The 24,845-nt window shown below is 49.0% G+C and overlaps 1 protein-coding gene and 1 long non-coding RNA gene across 3 annotated transcripts in view; one reads left to right on the top strand and one right to left on the bottom strand.

Moving 5' to 3' along the window:
• LOC135388130 (uncharacterized) overlaps nt 1–24,845 on the bottom strand; it is a 65,733-nt gene that overhangs the window by 28,699 nt on the left and 12,189 nt on the right. The window contains exon 3 of one of the 2 annotated variants that reach the window (XR_010421290.1): nt 1,760–1,818. The exons of the other annotated variant lie outside the window; for it this stretch is intronic. This is a non-coding gene — a long non-coding RNA (uncharacterized LOC135388130). Of the gene's footprint in view, nt 1–1,759; nt 1,819–24,845 lie in introns of those variants that run through there. 2 annotated transcript variants of the gene reach the window in all.
• On the top strand, nt 1,496–23,787 carry LOC135388127 (uncharacterized). Its single transcript, XM_064617470.1, has 31 exons — nt 1,496–1,598; nt 3,366–3,432; nt 3,492–3,580; nt 7,275–7,603; nt 7,671–7,772; nt 8,278–8,580; nt 10,175–10,372; nt 10,448–10,628; nt 11,169–11,294; nt 11,439–11,626; nt 11,689–11,973; nt 12,032–12,211; nt 12,543–12,814; nt 13,488–13,740; nt 14,389–14,680; nt 14,774–14,970; nt 15,457–15,716; nt 15,817–15,898; nt 15,996–16,154; nt 16,297–16,597; nt 17,473–17,716; nt 17,855–18,035; nt 18,119–18,329; nt 18,395–18,511; nt 19,332–19,504; nt 19,564–19,744; nt 19,857–19,898; nt 20,128–20,203; nt 20,341–20,387; nt 20,444–20,683; nt 23,676–23,787. Exons 1-31 carry the CDS (start codon nt 1,535–1,537, stop codon nt 23,747–23,749), a joined length of 5,514 nt encoding a protein of 1,837 aa, XP_064473540.1. The 5' UTR covers nt 1,496–1,534; the 3' UTR covers nt 23,750–23,787.

Below are 24,845 nucleotides of genomic sequence, written 5' to 3'. Positions count from 1 at the left end.
ATTTACTTGGCAAATATCTGAGTTCAGTTCGCAAATATTTACATAATTAAACTTACGATATATGGCATTCACATCAGGATGTGGCAAAAACCTAGTAAGAACAAAGCCGTTGACCGCATGATTCTGGGTGGCGTAGTTTTTTATTATAATTCAATTACACGTTTTCTGGGACACCCTGTATGTGGTTAGGGCCCCTACAGCTGTCTAGACCCAAGCGATTACCATTAGAGCAACTTGGACGAAATGGCAGTAACTTCACCTCCTAACCAACCATCATCTCGAATGACATCGTTCTGTCCCCTGATTTGCTGAAAACTGTTACAATTATGTCTTGCGTAACTGTCACAAAAAAAGGCGCACGCCTCCTCTTGTCAACAAATCACGGGAGTGAAATATAGGCTTCGTGAAACGGGCTAAGAGTGACAGAAATTAAGAATCCTATTTTATAATCGTGGCTCGCAATGACGCCTACCCCCTACATTTTTCTGAGCCTCGTGCCACTCAGCCGACCGCTTCTGACGTCACCGCTGCCGGTGGCGTCAATGTTGACGTGCGCCGCGTTTAATGAACTGATCCAGGTTGTGCGTTGTCATCGTGAGAGAGAGACGTAGGTAACAAAGGCTGCACATTGAAGGTCGTACACGTGACTTGAAATAGACATTGTCCAGTACATATGTTAGCATTAACATGAATACCCGTCAGTGAGAATGATAGTCGTCGTTGCCAGTTCAGATGGTTCACCACGGCTGCCTTTCAAAGAACCGATAGAGCCCGTCATTTCCAAAAGGTACTCAACTGTTGCGGGTCCGATCGGAGAAGTGCGCAAACGTTTTCTGTTGAACAAAGCTGGGTACCACACAAAGACCCCGTTCGAGGGTTATTTCTTGCACCTTTATTTTTCATTTCATTACTTATTTTTCTTCACACTTAAATGTTTGCGCAGTGTTGCTCTCTCTAGAACGTCATCAAGCTGAGTTTGACAGACATAGTGTAACACGTGAACAAGAGCATGAGGTGTGTTTTCAAGAAGCAAGCAGAACAAATAATAGTAAGACACAGAAAGAGGAGACCGGCTCCAACTACCTGTCTTTCCTTTTTGTGGGTCCATACACGCGCCACAAAAATCAATGCCAAGGTCAGCACTTGCTGATCACGTCCACTGCCACCTACACACATCCCAAGGTCGTCTGGAGCAAGTCCCACAAGATGCCTACTGTTCCCGCTGTACAATCTCCTCAGTAATTTACATCGTCACCTTTCTGCGTAGTATTAATTACTTCCAACAACCGCTATTGCTATTAGACATCAGTGATCAGACGTAGGTGACGGGGGGGAACTATCCTTGACGATGCCGCTTGACATTCGAGAAGCGAACGCAGCCTGTAGCTGCGGTGGTCGCACTTGACTGCTGAACGGGAACCGCTTGCAAGTGTTGCTACGGCAACTGGTCGGCGAAAAAAACACATTGGAGTCGCACCACTGTGGATTCTTTTTCCATACCGTGCAGTGGTGGTGAGATATTCTCAGGAACACGATGGGTTCCTGGAACACTGTACTGCTTGGAGTTTACCTTCTCCTCCTTGCGGAGCTCCACGGTGGTAAGTCAAGAGTCCAAAAATACTTCCGTTTTTTTTTTTCTCGTGTTTTTTCTTTCAACCCTGAAATATTACCAGCGTTGTATGTATGCAACATCTTTTGTCGCTCATAAGCCTACTTTATTGCATTGGTGTGCGTATATCGGCGTTTAAAACTCCATCCTGCAAAGTGTCCTGCCCTTCAACACTTGACTTGCATCAGCTGTCGCTGTCTCTGCGGTACCTGAATGGATGTTGGTCTCAAACAGAAATAGAACTCTGAATGGTCTTGAATAAGACCTACAGCATCACTCCGAATACTGTGTCGGAAAGCAGAAGTGATTCAAGGAGATTCATTTATCCATATGACAATTAGGAATATGCAAGTACGTTCCTCAGGTCCGTCTCATTGCAGTTCGTTAAAGGAAGGCTCAGTATCTTTTGGTGTGAAGCTTTAACTTACTAAGCTATGAATGAAGAAGAAAGGAAGTCACTAAAAAGGTTAGCCAGATGTAGGACTCAGACCCAAACCTTCTGGATTACATGTCCAGGGCTCTGTCAACTGAGCTAAGCTAACACGCCTCCCCAGTGACTTGTAAGAAGGGAACTGCCTCAGGACAGAAGCCGCCGATATTTCGAACAGAAACTGTTCTTCTTCTGGGTTCTTCTACTGTTCTTCTACTAACCGTTCTCTACTGTTCTTCTTCTTCTTCGAACAGTCTCTGTTCGAAATATCGCCGGCTTCTGTCCTGAGGCAACTCCCTTCCTACATCTCTACCGGTTCGCTGGATTTCTATCCATCTACAGTGACTTGTAAGGTTGCGTCAGGTGAAGGGACAAATCACATCCACCCACTCACTAATTCCACTTTCACTCTTAGATCGTTGCTCATTCACGCGCATATTCAAACGACGGGGTCGACGCAAGCGGCATCTGTTGAACTTGATGTTCTGAGGCTGGAACACAGAAGAAAGGACAAACACTTAGCAAAGCTGAATTGGTAGAGCCCAGGACCGGTAATCCAGAACATGTAGGTTCCAGTCCTACAGCTGGCTAACCTTTTCAGTAACTTCCTTCCTTCTTCATTCATTGTTCTTAGGCACTTGAGGCTTTGCGTGTTTGTCCTTTCTTCTGTGTTCTAGCCTCAGAACATCAATTTCCATCGTGTTACTAAGCTAGTTGATTTCCAGAGAAATCTGGAGCAGCTGGATCTACGTGCCACAATCTACACGCTTTTCAATCCAATCCAATCACCAAGGAGAGGGTGAAAGTTCACCTTATTCCAGCTTGTAAACTGAATTCACATACAAATTGGTTACGTTCATTGTGATCCCTGAGAACGTGCTGGTAATAAGAGACTGCGTGAAGCGGAAGAAATGAGAACTGTTAAAATACTCCAAGCGACGCCTAAAGTCTCATCACGGTCCGAGGAGAACTACACTGAAAGCGTTATGCTCGGGGTGTACACCCTTATGTGACAATTAACACAACTGCGTACGTGCAACAAAGATGCATGCGTACGCCTCCTGTTCTCCACAAGACAGGAGAGAGAACGACTTCATTCAGGATGACGGGTGGCTAGGAGCGTGCTATGCGGTGAAGTGCTGTCTTAAGAGTGCAGGGCACGGTAACCTTTAGAAGGCGTATCTCGAACGTGTATGACAGCGTGAGGTCATATCCTAATCAGAACTTCTAAGGGAATATTGATATGCTCTCAATCGCCAAGTTTAGTCGGTATAGTGTCGAAAGTGTTCGGCATCGTGTCATATTTACAACTGGCGTTGTTTCCAGCTTTCGCTGACACGTCAGCAGTCTGCAAGCGCGTCATTGCAGGATGTCTTCTGGACGATTGCAGAGTGTAGGTACACTACGTGCCTGTAATAGTTCGGTGTTGCTGACGACAGGATTCATTTACAGGGAGATTCCGTGTGTAAACGGGGCTTGCGACGCCCAAGGTTTCTGTGCCTGCCTGCCCTGCTGGGAAGGAGAATCTTGTGATGAGTACAGTAAGTCATTTTCGAGGATAGATTCATTGGCAGGCGGCCGTCGTACCCAGGGCCGGCGATAGGGTGGGAGTGAGGCTGCCAGGGATGGAGCCCCGGGGCCCTCCCGCCCGACCCAAGGCTCGACGGTTGCTAGCACCAGGAGACGTGAGGAGGGTGCCCGAGCAGGACTCATCCGGAGTCATCCTTGGGCCCCTAACATCTCTCGCCAGGCCTGGGGGCTTAATCGCTTCATTGTCGTTACGGTCGTTACAAGCTAACGAAGGGCGGGAAATTGAAAAAGGTGGGGACGTGACACATTGCGCGTGACGTGTACCACGGCGTTCACGTATCGCGCGAAGAGCGGCGTGCACGTGTTTTATCTCGTGCCCGCCTTTTTAAATTTTCCGCCCGCTTTTTTTTAATTTCTCGCCACTCGTTAGCTTGTAACTGCCGTAACGACGATGAAGCGGTTAGGCCCCCTGGTGGTTCCTGACAGTATTATAACTCTATCAGAACAGTGCTAGAAGAATTGTTTCGTTCAGTAGCTGTTTTACCCTTTGGGGAAATCTACGTTCTCTAAGCTGAGGTGTACCAGGTACCCATTACGGCACTGCGTAAGTGTACCGGCTGTATTAGTGATACGTGTAACGGACTGTCTGCAAACATCGCATTTGAGAGGGCGGAATGGTCACCATTCTCCGGTATTCGGATAACACATGTTGCAACCTAATTGAAAGTTTTTGACACCAATATGAAAACGATAGGTTTATACGGCCACGAGACACGACCGCGTGACCGGCAGGCTGTGTTCGCAGTACGCTGAAATTGTGTTTGCCCCACAGTAACACCGGGAAAACCAAGCAATTTCACGAAACACTGAAAGACTTACAATAAAAAGTTAACAGCATTTTAAAAAGGGTTTTGCCAGAAAATTTACCGTCAATAATGACACCCCTACAGAACTACGCCGTTTACACGCGTTTGGCACAGTGCAAAAAGATGCAGTCAATGTTTTATTTTTGTTTTCACCTTTTAGAGGGGCACTAAAATGTCCACCACAAGTTCATTTCGTAGTGGGCTCGTGGGCTCTCGTGATGTTCGTCTCGTCCTGTGTTCGTCCTGCTGTGTCCCTCAAACTCAAGGCAATGTTAACAACAAAATTTTCATTCAGTTACGACGTTGCCATCAAAATCGTTCGAAATCTTTCTTCTCTCGGCACCAGCCCGCGACCGCCGCTTCACTTCGCGCGCCGGGTAGTTGCACTACCGGATATGCGTGCCCCACTGCGGAGCGGTTTCGCTATTAAGAAATAGTGCGACCTGCAAAATAAAATTATGCCGTTCTTTGGCACCTGCTAGTAGGGTTGCCACCAGGCCGGTATTATACCGGTACGGCCGGTTATTTGCTCGCTATGCCGGTTGCCGGTAGGAAGATGATACCGGCAGCCTTTTGCCGGTATTTGTGGCTCAACACCCTTCAAAGGGGCTTTTACAGGGTTTTCCTTTCAACATTCCACTACAGCTTGAATAAATTTGGAGCACAGACCCAACTTTGTAGTCACCAGTCGTTTTCTTAGTTATTCATTACTATTATCATTGTTATCTTGAGCGAGTACGCTGGTTCCTTCTTTCTCTCTCTCTGTATACTCTCCATCCCTCACCCACTTTCCCTTTCCCGCGAACATTTCCTCCTTTCCGTCTATTCCACCTCCTCTCCTTCAGCTGGTATTTTTCACTACGAAAGGTGGCAACCCTCCCTGCTAGTGAGATGTACGGACAATAGACCTCTCCCTGTTTGTAAACAAATGACGTCATAGTGTTCGACAGCGCCATCAATATGGCAGACTTGCTTGAACTACGTTCGAAGCTAGGGTGCGAACAAGGTCGCGCCCGGTCTTGAGGGGATTACGATGGTACCTGAGAGGGACGCGACCTTCGGTCCCACTTTTCTTTCAATAGGAGGCAGCGAACAAGCGCCCATTCGTGGAACCCGGCCCTCCCCTTCAGACTTGTTTCGGTTTCAGTCTGTCTACCAACGTCATGATGACGTTTCTCGGGTAGAGGTTTATTCGCTGCGTCGGAACATTTGTCGTTAATGTAAGCAATGGCAGTTAAAGAGACCGTCGCCTCCGGAAACCCCCCAAGCAGCACAATGTACTGAAAGTCAAGTGCAATAGGGGTGGACGGTATGTGTCTTATCAATGTCATTCAGTTTCACGAATCTGCTAAAGGCGTTTCACCTACCCGTCCACCCCTATTGCACCCGACTTTCAGTGCGTTTTGTTGCTTGGGTCATCTATGAAACCGATACCACTATGTGCGGTACCGGCCGACAATCTACTTATTTTTTTTTCGCTAATTTTTCTTTCGCTCGGCTAATTTTTTTCGTTCGAAAAGTGCTCGGATATTAAATGCACTGTAAAGCAGCAGGGAAGCTGTTAATATTGGCAGCGGCAGGGAAAGGAATTCCGGCATACTCTCAACATCCGGTATCTCGCCTTGTCATGTATTCCGTCGTATAACAGTAAAACTACGCCACTATTCGGAGCGGTATTTTCAATACCGTGGACAGTGGTGCACGAGCACTAAAGTGGCACTATAGTTTAGAAATCGACTGTAACTGATGCGACCGTCCCTCTAAGGAAGTCATTTTTTAAACGCGCAGCAATGCGCATGAAGCGACGTACGTGTACAAAACTACGGGCAGATTATGCTCGAAACGCACGGATACACGACAGGATTGCGAACACATGTTATGTTGCTTGATTGGCTGCCGCCGCGCCTGCGTCTTGAGGATCCGATTGGCCGCCGCCAACGACGGTATTTTCGTGGATGTTTCGACAAGGTTTTCGTGACAAACGCTAGCGCTAAGTGAAATAATTCCGGTTGCATAGTGGGGAGGAGGAGGAGGAGGAGGAGTGTCGTTGGGAGGAACCCGAGAGGTCTGCCTGCCTGAATTGGCGGCATGTTTCTCGGGAAGGGAAAGGTGGTGGAGAGGAGGAGAGGAAAGGGTGAAGTGGAAGACCGAGCGGAATCCGCTCGGGGGGAGGATAGCTGCGTCCATGGGCCGACTTCAGGGGAACTGTGCCGGCATACGCCTATTACACATCTGAGGGAAACCCAGGAAAAACCCCAGACGGCACAGCCGGCCAGCGGATTCGAACCGCGGACCTCGCGGACGCACGCGTTACCGCTGCGCCACCGGAGCTGGTGGGGTTGCATAGTGATTGTTGAAACTCGAGCATTTTGGTGCCCCCATAAAACCACCCGCCATCTTTATTGTGGAAACCCTGCAATGTGCATCCGAACCAGTGCATCCGAAAACCACCCCGTTCTTGCGCACGGAACGTGCAATGTGGAATAGACCTCTACCCGAGAAACGTCATAATGACGTTGGTAGACAGACTGAAACCGAAACAAATCGGAAGGGGAGAGGAGGGCTGGGTTCCACGAATGGGCACTTGTTCGCTGCCTCCTATTGAAAGAAAAGTAGGACCGAAGGTCGTGTCCCTTTCAGAGACCATCGTAATCTAATCTCCTGAAGACCGTGGCTTCCGGGCGCGACCTTGTTCACCCTAGCTTCAAGCGTAATTCAAGTCTACCAAATTGGTGGCGCTGTCGGGCACTATGACGTCATTTGTTTACAAACAGGGGGAGGTCTATTGAGATCTAGCAAGAGCCGACCACGCAAAAACACAAGTTGAACGCCATTCTAGCCGATGTGTACCCGCCGTCCTTCCCGACTCGCTCGGAGGTGGTGGCTATTAGCGACCCGTTCGTCCCACGGCCCGTATTCACGGCCAGCGCCTCGGACTTGGACCTCGAGAAGACGTGCTCGGGGAGAGAACCCTGCGAATGCGCCCAGGTCTACTACGACATCATCGCCGGTAACCCCTACGAGCTCTTCAGCGTGGACAACGTCTCTGGCAACGTCATGATCAAGTACCCAGAACACCTGGACGAGCGTGCGTCTTTTCCCGTCACCTTTGGCGCGTGGAGTAAAGCAGCCCTGGAGAACAATACTGAACCAGAGTCTACCATGAAGGTATGATACCTGGAATTATAGTGGCTCGTGCTGCTGCTCCGTCGTTGTAAAAGGAAAACTCTTGCAGGTGATTTTTTACCTCGACACCTCGGACGAGTTCCACGGTCCGGGGTTCATTCTTGACCACAACGAGATAGCTGCAGGACGACGAAGTCGTCGAAAGCGTGAGGTAGGGAAAGGAAAGGGTCAAACGGTGTCCTTTTGTGTTGTTCTGGCTATGGGTCATGTATGCCGCACTACAAGTTGTCTACCGTCCACCATACGCAGTCATTCCTGGTAGAGTTAGTCAGGTAACCTAATATGTGCTACAAAAACTTTCGCGAGACCAGGAAAATATGTCCTCGGGATGACATCCCTGGGCTAGACAGGGCTCTGAAATGTGCGGTGTAGTGTTCCGTTTCATAATAAACCAGTTATACCACATATGAACCAGTAACAGGGTAAATAATGACCAGAGAACTTTCACAGTCACTCGTGGTAGAGGGTCAAGTGTTCCAGAAGAAGAATTTGTTAACCTTCCCAACGGCACTCCCATGGTTTTCTTATGAGGGTTTCTTCGAGAGTGCACCCTGCCACACTTGTTACCCACATACTGCACTTTTGTGAACAGCTCCCGATTTTGGCTACGGTTTACTTCGAACCATATAAGCATGCTGTGGCATTCATTTGTACAGGCTTTGCTACCCCAGCAATCCGAGTCTCTCAACTACCGTACCGACTTCCAACTGACCATAGTCGGGGGCGACCCGAGCGCAATGGAACTCGGACGCGTCCTGGAGTACGAGCTGGTCATCTCCGTTCCTCCGACGGAACGCATGGACCTTCTTGTGGACATTTTCACCAAGGATGTGATTGCGGACAACTATGTTCCCCCACTCGCCATTTACGACATCAAGACTGAAATTCCTCCAGAGATGACATTCACCAACGGTGAACCGGCCATCAACAAGATGCTCAGCGAGTCAGTCACTAATGTGGTGAGTTGCTTCCTCCCAAATATATTCGCCGTTGGATGGTCCTTATTATGTGCATCATCCAACATTGCTTTAGTGCACCCACGGTTTGCACACTTTCCAATACCATTCCAAGTGGGGAGTGATAGCCATATGCCATCACTTTTGGAAAGTCACCCGGCTCTGATCATTAAGAAGTCTCATACAGGTTTTAGGTCCAGTAGCTTGCAGCAAAGTCAAAATTACGTCGAAGGTTTACTACGCTATAGGTGGCATGCCCCTCTATACTGATATCAAGGTTGTAGTCTCGAAGCCGGTCGAGGACATAGGACATAAGGCGCGGCGTTCCGTGCTGAGATTTCAGCCACGTTCGACAAACCCTCCTATAGGCATAATCAATCAACGGACTGTGCTGTCGCCCATGATCATAGCTTAAATATTTTTTTTTCTATCACATCACATCACATCACATCACATCATGATCATATTTGTCTGTAAAGTCAATTAGAGCACTGCACGGACCCGGCCTAGCCCGTGGGCCGGTCCGGACCGAGCATGGCGTTTTTTAGGCGGGCCTGGGCCGGGCTCAGGTTTAAGCCACCGGGCCCGGGCCGGGTACAGGCTTGACAACGCCAGCCATGGTTGGGCATGTACGCGAACATATTTCACGAGACTGGACAGCTGAATTTTCACGTTACTTTTTTTCCCCCATTGGATATGGGATATCAGGTATTCTCATCTGAGAACTATCACCTTTTATTATGTGATCACGCTTATTTCGTGAATGGGTCTGGATTTCACGCATGCACTAACACACATTCGGGGACGACTGGTGCAGCGGGCGCGCTGAGGGTCCTGCACGAGTATCAGTAAGGTTTAGTGTTGAGACACATTTCGTTTTTATGAGAGTCCGGCAAGAGGGTAGCTTAGGTTAGGTGTTTTGACACATATTTCGTTCGTGTGAGAGTTCGAGAAAGGGGAACTAACACCGGAGCATGTGCAATAGAGCGGCGATGAGTCTATCTTGAACCGCAATGTACATACGCCGCTGCGCGCTGCGTTCCCAAGCAAGCAAACAAGCAAGAACCAAGCACAGAGCGGCTTGCCGGCAGAGAAATACAGCCGCTGCTGCGTTCGAGTGTACCTCCTGACTCTCCACCAATTAGCTGCGTCCTTTTCCTCGCTGCGCGTTGCTAATTAGTAAATCTAAATACGCCTCCGAACCTCGAGAACAGATAGAGCAGAGGCGGGCTGGGACCGGGCCAGAGCATGGAGACAGTGGGGTACGGGCTGGAGATATATAGAATACGTCGTGTCCGGGCCCGGTGCGGGATATGTAGCACCTGGGCCTGGGCCGAGCCTGAAAACTAGGCCCGTGCAGTGCTCTAAAGTCAATAATTATCGTCGTCGTCATTATAAGATCGTACGTTTACTGCTTTGCCCGTTCCGTGTAGTAATGTTACCTTTCAGCCACAACGACCATAACCAAATATGGAACCAACAAAAAATTGACCAAGTTCTGGTTATTTGAAACTTATCTTAAACTTATCTCCGAGTCCGCCGCTGAACCACAACAGTTTTCCTGCGCGGTTATACCGACCTGTTACCCTTTTTGCAGTACGACCGCATCGTTATGGAGTTCGGCACGTTGTCCAATCCAGACACGACCCGAAAGATAATCATACGCTTCGCTGTCACAGCGGTACGGGTCAAGATGAACTCCAAAGTTCACTACGTGACCGTTGGAGCAGAGTACGATTACGAGACTTTCGTCTGGGTCGGCCAAACGGAGGTCACTGTCACCAACCCCAGGGCGGTATGTGTTTGTGTACTCACACGGTTGACGTCTTCTATTTACGCGGTGTGATGTTCTGTTCCGGATGCTTGACAGAATGAGGACGAGAAGCAGTTAGAAGTGGACATAAATGGACCGGGAGAAGTGGCGTTGGACAGTGCTGGCATCTTTTCTCTGGACATGTATCTCAAGATACGATCGGACAAGGTTTCCGTTATGTTGGAAGGACCTCCAGAGATGGAAGACCTCCTTGCCATAGGAAACTTGGGCATATCAAGTGAGAATCCTTTGGTAGAATTGCGAACTCGACCCTGGGACGTAGACGGATGAAAGAGGCGCGACATATACACTCACGCCACAGGCTCTCGTTCGAAAAGAACTTTCTTTTCACCAGCACATGCATACCGCCAACCCTACAGGGAAGCATTTTGCTCAACGGGTTAAGGATGAGACTCGCGCATGGGGCGACGCGGTACATCGTTAAAAATCATTAGATGGGTAAAAATTGTATCAAAGGTTGTGTTGTTCAATTGATTTTGTAGTCGTCGATAGCACCAAGATCAAGGAACATCCATCAAAATTTTCTCCATTTCTGCTGTCGTATATTTTGGCAGTTAATCCGATCAATGCAAGCTGAACGGAAAGAACCTTTCTCAAAGAGGGCAATGCCGCATACTCTCGTGTCCTCACATGCACATTATTTAACCAGCGAACAGCCATGTGCAACGACATACGCAAAGCGACGATGACTCGTCCGCACGTTTTACATTGTACAGAGATGCATGTCATGATGGCCTCCTCACTCTTTGTGTTGCAGAGTTCGGCGGCAACTTCAAGCCAGTGCCCAACGACGTCACTCATTACAAGACAGTAATGACACCTTCAGCAACTAAGATTTCTTACAGCGGCGCCAAGATAGATATGGGGCTCATTACTAATACCGGTGAGAGGCGCTAGCAGAACAACACGCTTTACTTTCTGCCTTGTATGAATTAACGACTGATCACGTCAGGAATGAATGCTTGCTGGGTATCGAAGATTAGCAATATGCTCTACAGCACTGTACATGCGTCTGTTTCAAATACAGGTTCAATCTATCAAAAGCCACGGGTAGAAAACAACAAAATCAACTTCACCTTCTCCGTCTTTGCCTTGAACCGTCCCGACCACGTCAACGAAACTGTCTCCTTCACGCTCAAGATCAACGTAGCAAACAAGAACATGTACACCGAGACGTTTTACGTGAACCTCACCGCAGCAAACTTCGATGAGCCTGTAAGTTGCAATACGTGCCATCCTGTGAAGAATCGTTGCTCGAGCCCACACAACACTCGTAGGTGAACAACATAGAAGATGTTTATCCCGTGAGCGACATGTCCAAGATCACTCTGGCCATGCTGGTGAAGAGCACGCTCCACCTAAACGTCACCTCCGGAGGCTTCACGGCTGTCCGCGTCATGCTCGAGGCGGATCCCGAGAACCCGATCCAGCTGTGCTCTGCTCGCTTCAATCTCGAAGAGAGCGGCTTCAACATTCCATGGGCTAACATCTCTTCCACGCCAGCTATTTTGAAGGACAATCATTACATCGTGGACCTCGGCAGGGTGTACATATCAGATCAGGTAACGTAACTAGTTTAGCACCGCAGTTTTGCCCCTATAGTTGACGGCCTGCTTGCAGCGCCAGCCACCGACTGGTAAGGACAACACGCTTGTGGTGGACACCTTCCTATATATGGACAGCGACGTGGAAATCAGCTTCAAGGAAGACGGCAACCTCTTTCCGATCAGGATGAAAATTGGTCGAGGAGGAGATGATGCACGAGTTGTGCCTTTCGAAGCCCTGAGCTTGGAACAGAAGGTAAGGAAGACAACTCTCTAGCAAACTGCTCGTATCTGGGAAAGCAGTCAGAGCCAAGTGGATATCTGATGGGGTAGGTTCACCAATCATTTTTGCGGTTATCGTGGGACAGGGAGCATCCCAATGAAGGGAATGAATCCCGGGGTGCAGTTCGCCTTGTCTTGTGTGCGCCGTATGTCTGCGTTTGTGGCTGCGACTTTTCAACTTGTTATGTACCGACTTCCCCCAACAGCAGCCCAAATAAGCTTTTATGATGCTTGAGCTGAGAAGTATCAGATACGCTTGTTGAAGCTATGTCACACAATTACTATCTTTCTCTTCACTCCCGTAGCGGTTCATGTACAACCCTGACGTCAAGATATTCGACGCTGCCGGTTGGCGAGAGATCTACATCGGCGGTGCTGTGGCTTACGACGTTATCATTACAATGCCACCGGCAGCTACGCATAACAATGTCACCGTTGATGTTGTCGGCCAGAACATCCCTACGCTGCCTGGCGTTCACATTTGCCGTGCCCGTGTGTCATTCGTAGGGCGCGCGCTACCATGTCTAGAGGCTATCCGGGACAGCATCAACACTTACGGCACCACCTACGGCAAGGTGTAAGTATAGCTGATGATCCGACAGGCTGTCCCCTCTTGAGGTCAGGGCTACATTACGTATGACACAAACTATGAACAGGCGAAGAAAAGTTGTTGTGCTTGAGTCAAAGAAAGCTAGGAGTACAAGAAGGTTCAAGACAAGGCTCTTTCGGGTCGATATAACGCCTCGCTGTCAGAAACCGTTAGCGATTAGAAAGAACCGTGGCTTTGCAGTGTAAACACCAAGTTTACATGTGAAATGAAATGCGCGTTTGTGAGCTACTAAAGAATGGGTACAGGAAAAAAACGGCCCGCCCCGAAAGAAAAAAAAAAGGTTCCTTGTGAAGGCATAGCCCTCTAGCGATAAGAAATTTCAACATTCGTATCTGATCCCACCCAAATGCTGTTTTTCTCCTTGATACACCAAGCCATGCAGTGCCGGACATCTTTCTCGCTTATGCGTTCAGTGTTCCTGGGGGAAATCAGCGGGGATTAACGTTGTAGCTTTCCCTGTACGAGACACCGTTTACTTTTATCTATTAGAGAGCACCAGGCCCGATATCGAAGACATAGTGGGCCCGAAAATATGTACCTGATGGGGATCCGCACATTTGAGTTAACATTTCAGTGAATGTCAGTCACCTCTGAAGACGTGAAAATTGTACGAAGCTCGTGTGGTCGCCGTCTGTTACAGCAACCCTCTACGCAAAGACACAGATTCTTCCCGCGTCAACCTGGGACTCGTGTCCCACATCCCGAAATCCCTGGGCAACTACACTGAGAGTAAAATCATCGTGAACGTGGTGGCCAACTTGCAAGACGACGTGGAGTTCTCCAACGGGGCTCCCTACGGCATCATCACTTCGGTGGCCATCAACTCAAAGACCATTCACACGGAGGAAAAGAAGTTCGTCGCAAGTAGGGGTCCATCGAAGGACTTGTTAAAGGTAAGTCATCGCACCTGGTTAATGTTTCGCCATAGTGACAATTCGCTGAACATCTGAGAGCTCCTGTCTTCGAGTTTAATACCAGTCATACTACCAGTTTTGAATGTGTCGTGAACGCCGCTAACCGCCTGCGGGATCGTACTGGTATAGTTGTCATTGTTAACATTGGACCAGGCTCCTTTAAAGAAACCGTGAAGGGCACCTTCATAAATTTATCGTTTCTGACCGCGGCGTATTGTGCAACAAGTAACATGTACTCTTGCGCAAGATCCATGATCTTAGCCGGCCTGTAGCGCGAGAGAGACACCTTTGACATACCTTCTAAATACTCCTCCCCTCCTTCGAGGAGCCTGTAAGTAAGTGACGTAATCTTGACGTCACTCCGTGTCGTAGAGAGTCCGTTGGAAGTATAGCGCAGCGACCGGTCAGTAGCAGACGATCCTGCTTCCCACGCTGATGCTACGTCACGCGGACCTGATTACGTCGCGACAGGAGATCAGGATGGGCATCAAAGGTAGCCCCGCACTGCTTATGACTGCTTTTTACGGCCGCCTTTGTCAGAGCTTAATTGCGCACTGACAATACACCGTACAGTGAAAGTAGTTTGCACGGTGGCTTCTGATAGACTGGTTGGTTGGACTCTTGCAGAACAATCCCATCTTCGCCTATTCGATACCACTGTGGACGGAACCAGTTGTCCCAGGCTTTGTGACGCAATTCGAGATAGCAGTAAAGACTCCTCCGCGCACCATGGGACTGTACATCATTGAAGTGACAACCGCCAACCCTGACATCAGCATCTGCGTCCTTAAAATCAAGACTGTCGGCGACAGCTTGCCGTGTCTAGACGCCGGCACAGCAGCCGATTACACACTGCACGATGACGTAAATGATGGCAACCGCAAGGCGTCGCTTGCCTTGCAAGCTCTCGCAAACGTTGGTATGCGGAACATCTTACAGTAACCTTAACGTGACTTTCGCTGCTGTTCGGTACACCGCAAACCTTAAAGGCGTCGCTTTCTGTTGTCTTCAGGAACGTACCCTATGTCTGCTACGAAGTACGTGGACCCGAATACAGTCGTGTTCTCCGTCATCATAAAGATCAAAGAGACTGCGACCAAGAACAAGGCTCTCAAGTATCGCATCTCGTACGGCTCTAAAGGAAGCTTTGAAGAGAGCCTCACGGTGCCCATTGCACCACCTTCCAAGGAGAATGGGGAGGACACTGGGGTAGGTCTCTTGTTGTCTCCCGGCTGTCGCCTTTTCTAGCAGCATAGATCCTCTGACTCCTGTCGTATGCCTTCTGCTTTTGTTACCTATTTGAATGTGCTTACAACGTGCACGAAAGTCACTTTCCAGCTAGAGCAATAACGCGTGATGCGGGCGGAACCAAACTAATACCTCGAAGGACCCTTAAACAGACGCGGATGTTGGAAGAACGGAATAAACTCACCCATGAAGAAGAGGTTTCTCGTAAAATGTCGTTTCGCCGACCATGCCTGTAACAGGCATCAATCGCCTTTGTGAAATTGGAGAGGGCGATACGAATTGTACTACATGTTAACACCATATATTAGGGTTAGGATAATTCCTGTTTTCCGATGCAATGATCAGCGTGAATCGTTTAGGTCGTCGAAAATGTAGCGAACCCTTACCAGGAGCACTAGAGAAAGTTCTTTGAAACGTACATTACAAAACGTGAAACTTCTTCCCCAGTTGTCGAAACCACCTCGCACCATGGTTGTGGCCACCCACGAGGAGAACATTACAACCATTACTCCAGGGGCTATGCTCCTGATGACGCTCTTCCTGGAAATGCAACCGTTCAGCGCGGCGCCCATCAGCTTCGACCTCCGCCTGGACGATGGCGTCGCTAGCATGCACGACTTTGAGCTCTGCCAAGAAGGAATCTCGCACCTTGGAAAGAATTACCCTTGCACGAAGCCTAGTCAATGGGACAAGGAAGCGCCAAGACAGTTAGTGGTCTAAATTGCTTTATCTTCTGCTACTTCTTGATGCATGGTCATTATAGTAGGACTACCTTTTCATTATTTTATTTTATTTTTATTTTAAAAGGGGCAGCAGGTCATTCGGACACTACAACCTAAACCTTATGTGCAACTCTTTCATTGATCGGAAGAACGCCGAGGAGAATATGGTCAGTATCGGCGATCTTTCTTGGTTCCGGTCACGGGTACCGACTGGATGCCTTGTCGACAGTATAAATTTTCATACTCACTCCTAAAATATCGCAGCTCCGTTTCACGGTTCCCTTGCTGCTGAAGCATGGCGTTGGCATCATAGAAGGCACGGATATCAGCTTCACATCAACAGCTCTCGCTGGTGATATCGCACGGAAGACAAAGACTGTGAAGCTGAAGGTGGCGGATGTACCCGACCAGACTCTGGGAGTCGTACGTATCATTCTGATGTTTGCAATCACTACTTGATATTTTAACGTGGCTGTGGTAAGCATATTCCAACAACTGGAGGTGCTGCCCCAAAGACATAACAGGAACGTTCTCAAGCTTAAACATGTAAACATCATCGTTGCAGGAATCGCCAACAGTGAATGCGGGTACTTTTGGCAACATCGACATCCGGATACGTCAGAGATTGTGGGTGCCGTTCAATATCACCCTGGGCCGTGGTACCATGGCGGAGCTTCGCGTCCTATTCCGTGGAGCGGTGGACGAGAAGAGCGCCATCGTCAATTTACACGACATTCGCATCAAAGGCGTCGGACGTAACATTCCCTGCTGGAAAGCTCGTCCGCTCAACATCTCTTTCGCTTCTTCTTTCGGCAACGTTCAGATGGACAAGGCCAGTACATCGCTGGGGTTCTTTTCCAATCCAGGTATTAGACTCGTCCTTGCTTGTTCGCGAAACCGCGGGCACTCACACGAGCGAAGTTCCCCAGAGTACTAGGAAGGTACGCAAGGAACGCGGAAGGTACGCAAAACGTCATTTCTGTTGCCACATGAGCGCCGGCGCTCAACGTCATGTCAGCCATTCTATAGCAGACGACAGGGTCAATGGTGTCGTCTGCTACGTGCACAGTACGCCCAACGCCACCTAGATACAGAAGTCCTGCTTAATGCCTCCTCTCCCTCCTTCGCTACGTGGACACATATAGTCCGAATTCGTCTGCTACAGAGATTCGCTATTCTGTCAGTTCAAGAACTCGCAAATGATTGCAGCTAACTTCGCAAATTTATACCTATACAGTGATAGTGAAACACGCTTTCTGGTAAATCAGTCTTGAGAAAAGTATGGGACCGGTTTGCGCTTTATTTTGTTGTCCCATTTAGTACGCGGGGATGTTCATTACTCGCAGACGACAGTGGCTGCTCATGCGGCTGACGGTGACTCGTCTCCATGGCTACTACAGCTGAAAGCACGTTCGCTATTGGCTACAGCGTTTGAATGCACGATCCTCATTGGCTGACTATTAGTTGTTACGTCACGGCGACGAGTAAGCAGGCTTTCGCTATCTAGGAGCTGTTGGTACGCCAATACCGATGGTTCTTTTCTCTCTCTCTCTCTCTCTCTCTCTGTCTTCTTCCGCTAGAACACTCCGTGGGGATACCGCTCGCGTATAGCTCGCGTGAACAAGAGACAATACAGGAGGGAACGTGGCTGTCCTGCATATAGCGCCAGGCGCATCTCGAGCGCGCCAGTTCAAAAATAATGCACGTTGCAGACCATGCCAAAAACGTTGTGCTTGCCCAGGTTATAGCCATGTGCGTGGACTCTTTGCAACGGGCGACGATGACGTCGTCGTGGAGGTGCTGGCCGAAATGACCGATCATTCTCAAGCCGAAGACGCCACGCGGCACGCAGTCACACTGACAGTGTCGTCGCTTGGCTGGAAGGCCAAAGCGACTCAACTGCTCCGGGTCGTGCGGACGGGGAAAGAGCGGTCCTTCATGGACCTCGCCGTCGTCATGGATGACTCCAGAGTCTACGAACGAGAGTAGGTGCAAACCTGTTAGAGGCAGCACTAGGAAAGTTACGCTTTCAGTATAGCTTACTGCCTCGAGTTCGACAGTTTCTTAGTTGGCTACCTTGAGCTTCTGTGCATTATTGACCCCCCCCCCCCCATTATTTGCAGAGAACGAGTGCAAGTGACTGCGTACATCAAGCACTCTTTCGACTCTAGTGCAGAACCGAGCAAGTTAACATTCCGCGTCTTTTTGCCCTACTTCATCACATTCGAAGCCCTCGCTGATGTCATCTCTGTCAGCCAGTACAAGCCTACAGTTAAAAATTCCACTATGGGGGTGGATATTGTGGTAAGAACTGCCGGCATGCGGTGTCCATATTCTTGTTCATCTGGCGTGCTTAGACATTCAAGACTTGTACGAATGAATTCTAGTTTCCGACTCTGATGTTTGCGGACGAACTTGAACTCAACTTCACTCTGGCCGTGGACCCGGAGAACAAGCGTGGTTATGGCACAGGACGCACCGAAGCCACCATCCCATACCGCGCCGTCTGCGATCAGCACTCTCGCTCTGGTCAGAAGCAGACGTCGGGTCTTGCGTGCAGCGATATGAAGCACATCCTCTTCACCGTCAACAGTAACGGTAAGATATTTCGCTGGAATACACGCTTTAGAAGACCTGTGCACCATTACCCTTCCTCTCTTTAGAATGCGTCTTCGACTTGGGTATGGAAAGCGGAGCCATCGAGAACTGTCAGATCCGGGCATCATCGGCGGCAGACTATGAGCATGCGCCGTGGAACGTCAGGAAAGGAGGCACCAAAGGTAGACCCCACTCTCTCGCCGAGCACGAATTATATGTACATTAGAACACGATAAGATACGATTCTTTCGGGAATCTTTTTATCGCATCCAGTGGACTGTAGACCGCCAACTGTCCAGAAGCTCTACGAGCTATCACTTCTGCCTTATTTCTGATGTTAATGCGATAGCTTTAAAGCGATTTGGCCAACCAGTGTCGACGGCCGTGTACGTACAGCTCCCGTCAAAGTTAATAACACTGAAAAAAAAAAATTGGTCTCGTTCCCGAGCGCAACTACAGCAATCTTTGCGGCCATGAGAAAACCTTAATTGAGCAAACTTATTCTGTTAGTTTAAAGCAAAGATTTTGTTCACTTAATATTCCACCAGTGCTCTCAGGGTGGCTGTTATCACACTCGGAAGACTGTGACTTTTTTTTTTTTCAGTGTTATTATTAACCTTGACGGGAGCTGTACGTCCGTAACACTTGCGTTGAGAGGAACAGAAGAAAAGTATAGCAGAAGAAGAAGGCAGGAAAACAGAAAAGATGACAATATGGCACCGAAACGATTGGGGGAGGACGAAGATCAGTATCGAAAGATGGAGCTAATACGCTATATGTTAATACGCTACTGTTAATACTATAACGCGCTTGGCGCAATGGCTAAAGATGCGGCCAGTTTCGTACCTCACTTTTCACGTTCCACCTATATGCCCTCAGGACATAACCTCATAACACTGTAACTGGTAGTGAGCGTTAACACAAATGAGGCATCTAATTCTCAAACATTCCGCGACCCTCAGGATGCCTATTAACTGTCTGTACTTGTCTCTCTATATGTAGTATGGTCTCCGGCGCTGAAGTCAAGTCTATCGCGTCACCATTTGGACGTCAATTTCCAGCGCGTGACACGAGTGTCACAGGTGGAAGTACTGTACATCCCGGGATCGAGGAGGGTGTCCCGTTACAGTCTCATGTACAGCAATAACGGAAGGGACTGGATCAAGCACGGAGGGGTAGGCTTTGTCACATTCCACCCCATGTGTCGTTTCGCCAACCAGGTTCCGTCTCGCAGATCCGCACACTTAACTACAAGAACAGCATTGCCATGGATCGGCTGGAGAAGACGATCCAAGCCCGGATGCTCCGTATAATCGTCGAAGAAGCTTCTGACGAGCACATGGAGCAAGAAATGTTGATCGGCATGCAGGTCGAACTCTATGGCTGCTACATCGAGGACCTCAAACCAGAAGGAAGTGAGTTATCGTCGCAGATTGGTAAACGTTTCATGACTGCAAACTGTACGATATTTGAAAGTGTGTAAAGACGTTATTTTCTGCTTGTGATGGACGTATGCATTGCTTGCAGTTGTCTGCGAGGATGACACCACGTGGTATTCAGACTCAAAATGTAAGTTGGGAAGGTCTTATAACCTAGAAAGTCGCATACGTTAAGTGCAAAACATGCAGCGCAGGTTCCTTAGTCACTCACTGCTTTTACTTTGTAATGTTGGATGACAACGCCTGCGCCTTGTTTCTTGCACTACTCACATGCCTTCCCTGGTATGTTCGTGGAAAACTGGACTTGGATCTCTTTCTTGGCGCTTACGACAATGTATTTTCTTTTTCTTTTCCAAAAGCTACGACAACACGTCACTTTGCCGTCGACACCGTCAATAACATCGTGTACTTCTGTGACTTCCACGGCATGTCCAAGTAAGGCTCTTGGTTATACCAATCTGCTTCCTTATCCTCGTGATGTCATTGCGAAGCGAAGACGGGACCAATACCTATAGCTTCCGCTGAAGAACATTGAAACATTGAAGTTGTTTTTTTTTTCTTTTTTCTCTCAGCAAGGTGTCATGCTTCTCCTCCAGGGACGAAGGCAAAACCTGGAAAAGTGAGTGCGTCCTCCTTCTGCTAAAAAAACTCTTGACGAACATTTCTGCCTCCCAGTTCTCGACAATTTCCTGAACTACCTGGTGGGCTTTGATCCGGAGAGCGGTCAAATGCTAGCCACGGATATGAGCGGAGAATCCTACATGGCGAGCAACGACGGTGTCCGCTGGAGCCTTGTACCACCCAGGATAGCCAATGCGTCGGCCGTCAAGCCTGGCTTCATGCACAGCATCGCTGTGCCTGCTGTGACACGATCGGACATCCTCTCCAAGAATCTTATTATTGGAGACTGGAGAGGTGAGTATCTTTCTTCGAGTGTTCGTATTGAGACTCACGCACGGTAAGAGCGCCGGAAGATCTCGACGTGTAAAAGTTGTGGAGGTCAATGCACGCGCAGCATGAAGGGAAGGTTAGTTTGTGGGGTTGTAAAAGAACCTAGTGTCTTTCTGCCCCGGCGGAAAACACAAGCATGAATGGCACGTACGGATTGGATTGGAAAAGGAAAGAAAAATACGGAGAGGTTGGTCCCGACCCAGTCAGAACTGGCTACTCCAAAACGCGTTTGTGGGTGAAAAAGAAAGAAAGAAAAAGGTTAGCTACGAAAAATAAAACAACAAACAAACAAGAACAGGAAACAAGAAAGGGGCAGAGTGGGTGCAGCAGGATAAAGCATAAAGGAAAACGGGGGAAAGGAAAGAGGGAGACGTTCGATGCCGAGAAACACTCACTGCACAATGGACTTACGGACTTTACACCGATTGCGACCATTTACAAAATCAGTTTGTGTTTCCTCCTTCCTCTCAAGCGTCCTGTTACCAGAACGTATTGAGATGTGTACAGCTCTGTAGAAAGACTGTCTACAAGATATTGCACTTGTACTTTCCCACGTACCAGGAGTAACAAACAACAAATGTCTAAACAACAACAACTTTATTGTGAGACGATGAATGGGGAGCTTCATCGCCAGGGGCGATACTCTACCCCATTGCTGGTGGTGAAGCCCCCCCCCCCCTCTTCACAATAAGAATCGAAGTCCTATGGTATCTAGAAAGGTGAAGAGAGCAGCTTTGAGGGCAGAGCATTGGTGGGCTAGATGTGGCTGGGGTCCAAGCAATTTCGTGAAAGAGAGGAGGCGAGAGTCCAGCTCGTTAAGGGATCCGGAGAGTACGGTTCTGGAAGGTTGATAGTGTGGACAATGGAGAATAATGCGCTCTAGATCTTATACAGCAATGCAGTGGCAGCATGGAGAGAGTCAACGTGTCTCAAGCGGTAACGCCACTGCGCTGTAAAAGCCACGTCGAGACGCATTCGATGAACTAATACGGCATCTTGACGAGAGGTATGTCGAGGCATGCTGAAAGCGAGCGCTCCATCAACTCTGCATGGCTCATCTAGCATGGCTGGGAGGAGAACGTCAACGGTCCATTGGCGGGAAGACAGGGGAGTCACGAGGCGTCGAACTACGGTACAACGATCTCCTCTCAGCAGCGCAATACGCGTCCGTCTCCGAGACGAGAGAGCAGCTTCTGCGCCGCTGTCGGCCTGTTCATTCCCTTCGTTACCGCAATGGGCTGGAACCCACTGGGGAACCAGCCTGTGCCCTGCTTCGTAGACAAGGTTGTAAGCCATTAACACATCCATCATCAACGGTGCGGATGAGCCTCGCATTCCAGAATTTTCAATTGCTTGCAGCGCAGGTGTATAGAGTCAGTGTACACGGCCCATTCCCGTGGGATAAAATTAACGATGTGCTGCAGAAAGAAAAGTATGGCATTGAGTTCCGCAGCTGTGGATGAGGTTTGATGCGAAAGGCGACGTCCTTCCACTGCGCCTTCGGATGGGATGATGAATGCCGAGGCGGAGCTGCCATTACGAGATGCGCCATCGGTGTATGCTGCAGTAGAGGTAGAAAACTTCGCGTCTACCACAGCATAAAAAATGGGCTCGAACGACTTGAGGGGGAACCTGATCTCTTCGTTCCAGGAGGTCCGGAAAACGTACGAAGGTGGGTGGCACAGGCAGAGACCAGGGGGCGTCCGGCGGTGCGACGTCCTCATAGCTATGAAACCAGTGAGAGTCTGGCGTGTCCTCTGCGCTACTCGATGGAAATCACTTTCAGGACGGTATCGAATTTTCTTGGGGACTCGGTGATGGGGAATGTGCGCACGCGAACGTAGGAAGTGCCGAGCCGTTTCACGCTCACGAAGGACCTCCAGCGGGAGTTCACCAGCTTCACCCAGGACTTGCCGTGTTTCAGCCCTTCTGGGAACTCCAAGGCAACGACGAAGGCTTCCTGCAAACAGTGTCCGAATGGTATTTAACGACGTTGTGGAAATCCTGTGCAAGATTGGAAGGCTGTAAAGCACAGTCGCCCTCACCAAAGCCGCGTGAACGGCTAGAAGGGGGCGCTGATCACAGCCGCATCATAAGCCAGAACGATGTTGTGGCGAGCCCAGCGCAGGTCCAAGCCCATGACAACGCCAAGGAAGCGATGGGAACGTACAGGCTCGAGCTTCTTTGCAACTCTGAGCCCTTTCTTTATTATTTCTTTGCTCGAACTTCTTTGCATTACTGCCACGCGATACTGCGCTGGCTCGTCAGTTCTACCGACACCGTCCTAGCGTGAGGTAACGATCATCTGCCCACTTGGACATCCCATCACCGCCGGTCAGGACTTGTGTAGAGGGACACCACCTCTTCTACAGAAGAAAACTGTCTAAAATACCAGCGTCGCCCGACCTTGGCTTGCGGTGACATAACCGTTAGTTCGCCAGCCATTGTTGACGTCACCGCTGTACACGACTCCGACACAACGGGTTTCATATTTCCCGAAGCAAACTTCAGAAGCTACTGACGATGCTACGCGAAAACAGCTTCAAGTCATAATCCATTGCCAATATAGTTACGTTTCGTATGATCAGCAATGAGCACCACATGAATAAGTAATGACATTGCTCAGTTTTCGGGCTTGAGTTTATGTGCACGATCATGTGACAGTCCTCCGTTCTCACTTTCCATCTACTTTACGTTCTATCCACGATGTCGGTCGCTCGCTATATGTTATACTCACTGTCTTTCAGACCGATAGCAACAGCCTCGTCTCCCATTTTGTAATCAACACAGCGATAGAGCAAAGGAAACGAAAATGTCCAACGAGGCTTGCGCCACAGTAAAAGCAATCCGGCTTTATCGATAATCCACCTTTGCCATTGGGTTTAACTGAGATTCCTTTCCTCTCATTCGATCACATATACTTTCATTTGACGCCTGGGTATTTTCTTGCTTTCAGCAACCTTCGACGGCCTCGTGTACAAGGACGCTGAAGCTCCAGCTGCCTCCTGGAGTGGCTGCTGCCCAATGTAGATAGCTGTCGTGCTGTTCTGTATTTGAAGTCTTGTATAAATGTGTCTCGCAATCAATGCGTCTTCCTTTAGAAGTAAAAATTGTCTAGCTGACATACATTCTGTAGGCCAATATCAAACAAACGAAGAGCAGTGAACATACATCACGGTTGTGTGGGCTAGAACACTCATCCTCTTATGCACTAAAGACTTATGCTCTTACGCAAACTGTCAGACGGCCCACATAAAAGGGCAGAGCTGTCAGCGTTTAATGCGTCTGCCAGAGTCAGAGCCCGGAGTTTCCTGAGCATTGGCATCTTTCCATTGAGTTTTCGGTCGCCTTCTAAGTACATAAGACTGGGACTAGATAACGTGTCTCCTAAAATTAAAACCGGCCTTGCATTGTTCCTTGCAACATATACACTCTTCCCTGCATCAGTCATCGGGTAGCAGGACAGAAGTTTTTACTTCCGGTTTGCAACAATCCAATCCTCCTTACCATTAGCAAACACTCCGTTACCAGAAGAATGACCATTCGCATTCACAGGATAGAGACAGCCTCAAAAGGTTAGCGAATGTAAGATATTGCATATATGGGTTTTCAGTGTAACACTAAGCAGCGGAGATTTCCGAAGGGAGCCCTCAAACGAGGTATGTCAGAACATATCGACGCGATATGCGCGAGATTTCGACAGGGGCCACTGAGCACCGTACGGTGGATGTACGATCGTCGAAACTGTCCATGAATGTGACATTTTGCAACCTGTTCGGTAGGGAGAGAAATTCAGTGGTGAGTAGCAAGCCACACATATGGCTGACCACTCTGAACCGCTATTGAGCAAGCAAGAGGTGTGACGTTGCAGAGTGGGACTGACTTTTGACCAGACGAATTATTACGTCAACAGCAGCTTGCCAAGTTTGGGCACACCAGTCGTGGATGGTGAGGAGCCAGAGAGAATAACGTCCGAGAAACTGAAGAATCGCAGACGAAGAATGGAGGCAATTTTACTAATTGAGACGGTACTCAAGTGCACCGGCACATGAGCCTGTGTCGTACATGCGCGAGCACGACCTATTAGATTTACATATAACGACCCTTAGGCACCCTTTCCCAGCGC

The sequence above is a fragment of the Ornithodoros turicata genome, chromosome 3 (assembly GCF_037126465.1).
Source record: "Ornithodoros turicata isolate Travis chromosome 3, ASM3712646v1, whole genome shotgun sequence".
Classification (NCBI taxonomy): Eukaryota; Metazoa; Arthropoda; class Arachnida; order Ixodida; family Argasidae; genus Ornithodoros; species Ornithodoros turicata.
This window is presented reverse-complemented; position numbering and strand designations above follow the sequence as displayed.